Source organism: Mesitornis unicolor, unplaced genomic scaffold (assembly GCF_000695765.1).
Source record: "Mesitornis unicolor isolate BGI_N332 unplaced genomic scaffold, ASM69576v1 scaffold4639, whole genome shotgun sequence".
NCBI lineage: Eukaryota > Metazoa > Chordata > Aves > Mesitornithiformes > Mesitornithidae > Mesitornis > Mesitornis unicolor.
In genome coordinates, this window is record NW_010207829.1 from 19,209 (window position 1) to 27,312 (window position 8,104).

At 48.8% G+C, this 8,104-nt stretch overlaps 1 protein-coding gene across 1 annotated transcript; it reads right to left on the bottom strand.

The window, feature by feature from the left end:
* Positions 1-220: 220 nt before the first annotated feature.
* On the bottom strand, positions 221-6,451 carry TCTE1 (t-complex-associated-testis-expressed 1). The gene is made up of 4 exons (XM_010192252.1): positions 6,271-6,451; positions 3,772-4,340; positions 2,269-2,718; positions 221-394 (listed from the first exon to the last, which is right to left on the bottom strand). Exons 1-4 carry the CDS (start codon positions 6,449-6,451, stop codon positions 221-223), a joined length of 1,374 nt encoding a protein of 457 aa, XP_010190554.1.
* Positions 6,452-8,104: the final 1,653 nt, after the last annotated feature.

The window sequence follows — 8,104 nt, forward strand, 5'->3', positions numbered from 1 at the left end:
CTTGCTGCCAGAGCACATAAGAAACATCACAGGAGGTGGGATTTAGTCTCTGGTGCACTGGGAGAAAGGTCTGAAGAGGGAAAATTCTTCAGTCCCATGAGGTCTCACGGCTGTCTCATGCAGCCACAAGTTGAGTGTTTCTCATAACTATGAGTAAAAACAACCCTCTGAAGTGAATTATCTCCAACGCTGCACCTGCAAAGCCCTCTGAGTGTTTTCTTCAGAGCAGTTTGGCAGGGGGTTGCTGCAGAGACCTCAGCCTTGCTGCTTCCTGGTTGGCCCACACCATTTGTTGAATGTATTCGGCCTCCTGGTCCACCTCTGCCAGGCGGAGGTCAAACTCGAGCAAAGCCTTGTTATCCGCCATCCCTTCAAGCAGCTGCTTCCCACCATCCTGCAAACGAGTGAGAAGAGAGGGTTAAAGGAGGAGATGTAAAAGTGCATTGCTCCCTTTCCTTCTCTCCAGGGAAACTTCTCCTGCTGCCAGGGATGGGGAGCCCATGAGATGGTGCCAAAAGGGACAAAGGCCTTCACACAAGCCCGAGATGGTGCTCACAGAAGCGCAGGGAAGGAGCGTAACCTTATGCAGCACTCAGTGATATGACACATGCTAATTACTCCCTCTGGGTACCGTGTCAGGAGTCCTCATGCTCAGTCTGATTAATAGCACAGCTGGCAATGAGAACCTGAGAGGAGTCTCTGCTCTCCCCTGTCCCTCTCTGGCTGGGGACAAGGAGCAGTGTCACTGGTGTGCTGCTCCTTGGCACGGCAGTGGAGAGAGCCCCAGTGCCGGCAGTCTCCTGCCTGGATGCCATTTCCCAGGGTGGGCTGGCTTTTCTTGGGGAAACATCTTGCACAGCTGCAATCCAGTCTGCATGGGACAGAAAGTGTGATGTAGCCTTAGAGAGGCAACTCACTCTGAGGCATTTTCCCCCCTCGCCTGAAGCAGTGTCTTTAGAGATGTGACAATTTGATTTCCCACCTCCACCCCCAATAGCTATTCAGTTTCAGGTACCAAATATACCTCCTCTGTCCCCATCTCCTCCATCCAGGCAGTCCCCTCATCCCAGTGCCCTGCATGTTAGATCTTTTGCCAGAAAGGACAGAGCAAAAAAAGAACCGGGAAGGAGTTTGCTTTATTGGGGTACTGAGGACAGAATTTGATGCATCTTTAGCCAAGACCCCCATTTCCCCGAAGATAATAGCACCAGCCCACTTTTTGGGCTGCTGTGGAGCTTCACAAATGGATACCAGGAGAGTTCATCAGAAGGAAGATGCTAAGCAATGAGATGATTACTTATGAAGCAAAATTCCTTCTCTCCTTTCCCACTTTTGCCCCCTTGTATCATTACAGTCAAATGGTTTTCCATGTCCAGGATCATAAACCGCAGCACTCACAAAAGGTTTTCTGCCATCAAATCCTTTTAAAACCATTGTCAAACACATTGATGCCAATATTCCTGCCAGCAGGGACAGCTAGTCTTGCTGTCTATTGTGACAGTGAGAAAAATTGATGCAGTGCAGAAAGTTTAAAAGCCAGCATGATTGCATTTGGCTGTCTGGTTTCAGATTTCTAAAGCTCTTTTTAATCAGCAGAAGAGAAGCGGTCTGGTCTGTGGGCATGCTGCATACTGCAGCTCTTAGGGCTGCAGTAAGATCCGTGGATGTTCTTCTGTCTAGAAAACGTACACCTCTGTGTTACGAGCTGCTTACAAGCACCCGGATGTGACATTTTTGACTCACCACACTGCTCCATAGATGCAGGGTGGGTTAAAGGAGCTCAACAACCAAGCTAAATTTTCGAGCGCATGACAGGCAGGAAAGATTCTGGAAAGGGTGACACTCTCTGTGCGCTGCTGAGTGACAGATGGTACAGCAGATCCTGAGTACGGAGGATATGCTTAAGGCCCTTGTCTCATGCCACCTATCGTTATTATCTACTCCTACATGTGTGAAGCGGCTGTGATTTTCCCCAGACATACTCCCTGGTTTTCAGTTTCCTAGAGGGGTGGAAATCCCTCTCTTCCCAAAAGCCCAAAGCCTGGAAGCCAGATTCAGATGCAGAAAGTGAGATAAGTGCATGTGCTTGCACAGAAGATGTCCTTCTCCTTCCCGCCGCCTGCCAGAGCCCCTTCCCTGCTCACAACTGATTGTTATCACCCAAGACTGCAGAGTGAAGGATGCGTCAGTGTTGACTGAGGCTGAGCATCTGCTTTGTAAGGCCACTGCGCAGGCTCACAAACCGCAAGGAGAAGGGGTTTCTCTTACCGGCCCCAGGTGGTTGCATGAGAAGTTGATGCTCGTCAGGGCGGTGTTCTGAGCCAAAACTTTGGAGAAAAGCATAGCGGTTGCCCCTGACAGGTTGTTGCTTCCCAGATGGATGGACTTCAGGGTGGTGTTGGTCAGCAGGGCACGGCCGATCACCTCCCCGCCTTCGTCCTCCACACAGTTGAGGCGCAGGTTCAGGGAGGTCAGGGTGAAGTTCTTGGCCAGGGCTTGAGCAAGAGCCTGAGCCCCCAGGTGATGGATCTGGTTGTTACACAGATCAAGGATTTCTAATTTGCTGCGGTTGATCAACTTGCCAAGGGCTTGTGCCCCCTTGTCCCTGATGAGATTGTGGGACAAATTCAGCTCCACCAAGCAGGGGTGATCCAGTAAGTTATGGACCAACAGCTCGGTCTTCTCATCATCCACTTTGCTGCGTGTCAGCTTGAAAACCTGTGGAGATAAAGGACAAGGTCACCAGTGCTTCGGATTGAGCTTTCTACAAGACCTCCAGTGAGTTCGGCCCATGGCTCACTAACCAGGACTCATCTCCCTTCACTTCAGACATCTTTATCCAGTAGGCTCAAGCAGTTGCTTTTGTAGTGGGCAGATACTTCCAGCAGGCAGGACATGCCACTGGTGTCCCACGCCTACTCTAGGGAGAAATGGTTCACCTCTTGGAAAGGCCTATTCCTCTCCCCTGACTCCATGAGATCTCTGACACAGAGGGCTAAATTAAAAGGAGATAAAAACTGCCAAAACTTCAGGAGAGAGTAATGGCAGAACTCACCCCAGATCTCAAACACTAAATAAGAACATGCACTGGTGGTATCCAGAGTGCTCTCTGTGAATGACAATGTCCTGTGTAGCCAGGACACCTCAATTGCCACAGGAGAGGTAATTTCTCTTCGGAAAGCCAAGCAGATGGATATTTCCCAAAGCATGTCGGTGGGGAGAGCCTTCAGCCAGCTCCCTCTGGCTGTGCTCTGGGAAGCAATGCCTGCTGATGTTTTGGAGGGGCTGCACCACAGTCACCACAGAAATTAAGATTTTGTTAGCAACAAGAAGGAAAAAGCCTCAGCACTCTAAGGCAAATGTGAATATTTCCCCATGCTCTTTCTGGAGGTCTCTGCTGCTTTGGGGCATGTTGTGATGTATTTACTGGGCATAACCACCAAAAACTCCTCATGACAAACTCTCTTTGGGCTTTTCCTCTGCTCCCTCCCAAAACTATGTAAGGAGTTAAGAATGTTGGAGTTACAGGGAACATGATTTGTGAGAGCAAGTATTTTTCTCACCAAATCTCTGACAACCTGTCCTAACCAGAACATGTGCAGAACGAGATACTCAGCACTAAGCCAGCAAATTAACATCTCTGCACCCTGCCAGCCTGCAGCTTGCAAAGGGAAGGGTGCTCCCAGCAAGCAAAACTGGTCCCTGGGCTTCTACCCCCCAGCAATTTGAAGACCTAACTGAAGAAGGAAGGTTCAGTCTGGGATACGTTACTTTCAAGTTGTGGCACATCTTCAAGGCGACAGCCAGGTTGGAGCAGTCCTGGTAGGTGAATCTGAAGAGGTTCCACTCGAAGTTCATGCCGCAGTCCTTCACACCGTAAGTGAGATGAAGCTCCTCAAGGTGAGGGAGGGCAATAATGAGGGCTCCCAGGTCGTAGTGATGCACAGAGACCTCATCAAGCCCAGAATCACTCCCTGTATGAGAGAGGTCATTCATCTCCTCCTTTTGATCCACCTTTACTGGGGGCAGGAACTGATCAACCTCCAGTTTCCGCACATAGTCTTTGCAGAGTGGGATGAGATCTAGGACTTGGTTGGGGTCTGTGGTGTTAGGGATGAAAGATTTCAGGATGCTCTCCAGGTGACGTTCGAGGAACATCTGTTTCCATCTGTTTCCGTAGTTGGAGATGTCACACACTTGCCAGCGCTCAGTGCAGCACCTCTTCCAGTAGTCCTCATTGTGTATTAGATTGGCAGTCACAGCGAGCGGAAGGCCGGTGGGGAGCCTGTCCAGCACCTTCCTTTGGTGCTCAGGCAGAAGATGGTTCAAAATAGGGTTGTCTGGAGGGGAGGAAGAGAAGGAGAGGTTGGTTTGGGCTGTAGGAACCATGGCTGGCGCTGTGGTTCTGCTCAGGCTCCCAGCTGCATCCCCATGCCCTCCCCTCCTCTGATACTGGCTCTTTTCTCAGTTGCCAGCTGCTGGTGCAGGGAGCTAAACTGGCGGAAAATGTGTAGGATTTCTAACTTTTACAATAAAACAGCAGCTCAATTGGGTTTACTCTTGTAATATTTGGAAACTGCATCAAAAACTTAGCTCCCAGTTTAAATTTCGTTTGAATGCAGCTGACATTCAGAGCAGGGCTTTGGCTCCCCAGAGAGCTTATTCAGCCTTGCAGCGATGGGAGAGCTGGGCTTGTCACTTGCTGAACATTCTGCCTTTGGTCTATAAGCACATTAAAGGGTGATATTTGAGAACAAGTGTCTGTGTGCTCTTCATGCAAGTCCTTGTACCATTTTACCTTCACTCAGCTGTCTGCCTTACCCCAAATTGATTCCCGTTCCTTTCCACTGAGACACACTCTTAGCCTTTAGGTCCACCTTGTTTAAATAAAGGTTATATTTTCCCATGAGCTTTCTCCCCTCAGTCTCTTTCCCAACTCTTGCCCTAAGTCTCAGCTGGCTTCTCTTTAGTGGAATTTCTTTGCTCTAAGACATACCAGAGAAAAGCCCTGTGTACTGATATCATGAATGCTTGGTGACACGTACACAGTAGCATTGAAACAGAAATCATCAGTGGAGAGGCCTATCTGCACATGGGAAATTAGATTTTGAGACACAAAGGGGGCTATCTTTATATAATTATATATTTTATTTTATTTATTGTATATCTTTATATTTTTAATTTATATATTTCCTCTGTCTCTGTGGCATTTCCCTCCTAAGGGTAACTAGAGATTTACCACCGCCTCTTCAGCGGTGTCCTACAGCTGGCACTGCAGTGACCTTCTCTGCAAAGTCCCACACCACCAGCAGAGGTGGGACACATGTGGACAGAACTGGGCTAGCTTCACTCGGACTCGCTCAGGTAGCACCAGTGGGCACAATGAGGGTCCCCAACCCTTTTACGCTGCTTTTACGTGCACACAATGTGAGTCCAATCCATTTGGCATCAGATTGACTGACCAGGCTGGTTAAGACCAGCTCGGACCCCAAAGTACCATCAGCTCCAGCCCCCAGGTACCACCAGTTCCTGGTGTAAGGCAGTGCTGAGCTCCTCTATAGTCTCTTACAGTCCCAATGTGGACATAGCCACAACCTATCAGAACCTATCTTTGGTTTTTGCTGCCACTCTACTGAGTCAACCAAAAAGACAGGTAGGGCCTTTCTTTCTCCCTCACAGTCAGTTCCCAGATAAGATATGCTTTTTCTGTTTCGCTATGTTTCATCAGTTCACCTGCTTCAAAAGCACATTCCTTGCCTGAGGATGTAACTTGTCACATCACCACCAAAAGCCACGGAGAAGGTCTGAGACAGTGAGTACAATAATATTCTGAGATGCTGGCTCCTCCAAGCAGAGACCAATTCTGCATCTCTGTACAGTACTCAGCACAACGGGGCTCCATCCTTGAGTGCTACCATAATGCATGGGTGAATCAAGAGGACAGAGACACTTCACAGCCCTGGCCACAGTTGAGGTAAGTGAATCCAGCAGAGCATGGAAGGGAGAAGAAGTGACAGGACAAGGTCAGGGCAGAGTCACATCCTGGACAGCAGCCCAGAGGACTGCAGCTATCCCTGGAGTGTACAAGTACGTACTAAACAGTTTGTTTAACTAGCTGCCTGAGGGTATGTTTCTCCCCATCTGTTCTTTTGGCAGGGCTGGGTACCACACTCTGCCTTTCAGCTGCATCTCCCTGCCTTGTTGACCCTCTGTTCCCCGGGATTGATGCTCTCTCTTCATGTCTCCTGTGGGAAATGCACTCCCACTTACTTTCAAAATTGTCAATGATGTGCTGGAGGCAGAGCTCAGTGAGGTGGGAGACAGTGGCGAGGGACCACTTGGGATCCTCAATGACACGGCCTGTGTGGTACGAGTCAGCGGCGAGTTTGGCCTGGGATGGGTAGAGCGAGGGAATGACTGTGCTGCTGCCACCAGCTGCTGACTGCTCCATCCTGCTCAGGACACACTTCTCTGCTTCAGGAGAAGCAAGGGGAAAATTGCTTGAGAGTCACCACTACATTTCCCAGCTGGGCTGCCTGCAAAAGAAAAAGGTGACTTTAGAAAGAGGGCAGCGATACGAGTGGCCTCCTCCTCTGCTTGGACTGGAAGCACCGCAGCAAAAAAAAATCATTATTCAGCCTTATCTTTATACACTGCCCTGTACAAAGAGGTCTCTAGGCACCACATATACTAAGTAGATAGTAACGTGGTGTTAATTCAGAGTGCCACTGAAGAGGATGGACAGGAATTGATTGTTTACTATCTTTCCCAATAAAAGAACTAGGTGAGGCTGGCAGGAGCTGGGTTTAAAGCAAAGTAAAAGGATGGTTCTTCATATGGCCTGCAGTTGAGCTGGGAAATTCCTTACCATGGGATGTTGTGGATGCTGGGAGACAGAGCAGGTTCAAGGACCAGTCCATGGCACAAAAACCCCTTAAGGACGTTTCAGTGCATGGAAAACACATCTGGGCCAGCGTGAGTTGAACAGAGCTGGAGGCAGGGAGAGTGCTGGAGGAAAGAAACACCTGTACTTGCACTGTTTTCAAATTCTTCTCCAGGCATCTGTTTCTAGCCACTGTGGAGATCGGATACTGGGCCAGAACAGCCCTTGGATTGATCCAGTGTGTCTGTTCTTATGACTCTTTAAAGATAGATGCTTTACAGATAAATACTCTATAAGTGGTTTTGGTTTTTGTTTTGTTTTGGGGTTTTTTTTCTGCTTTTCCCAATTACTCTCCAGCTGAACTCCTTCCAAACATCCATTAACTGATAAGATGGGCCAGACCTGTTCAAATCACACTGAGCCTAAGCAGTTATGAGCTAAAAGAACCAGCTTGGAGCAGACGGCAGGATTCCCAGTCCTATTAGCTCTGTGGAGCTTTCTCAGACCAAAATTTCCAATTTGCTGTTTCCTACCCCAACATCAGGACCAGTGCTCTCATCATGATCCCATGTGTATGGTTGTTGCCTGGAAGCCCTAATGACATAGAACAAATGGGGTCATGCAGTAAATTCCCAACTTACGTTGTTTAACATCCAGACTAGGCTGAAAGGTAAACGATACTAAAGCTTCCAAAAAAAAGGTAGAAATCACACTTCCCTTCCCAGGAAGAAGCCAACAGAGATCCACTCACACAGCCAACTTAGGCTGCAACCTAGCAAGCCTCACAAACCTTCTGCAGGTGAACCTGTTTTGATCTGGAAATGAAAGATTTCTGCTCCTTTGATTCACACCAAAGCCCAGAGAGACCAAAAAGGAAGAATGGCATGTAAACTGGTACTTTTGGCTGATGGCTCCTACCAGCTGTACAGTGATCCAAGAAACAGAGCAACTGCAAAGACTGTATTTACTGGAGAGTTTGTAAGCACAGGAGAAATCCTTTCTAAGGATGGTTATGCCTCAGCTGAGATTGCATACACACCGAGGCTCTGTCTACCCAGAAATTGAGGAAGCTCTCAGGTCACTGCAGCAGCACCCTGAAAATGCCAGCGGTTCTGCAGATGTGCCAGCCTTTGTGCTGTTACCTCTACTCCAGGCAGGCTAGTGGGGACATTGGCAAACGATCCCGAGCACTGGCTTACACTGCTGATCCTGCTGCCACTG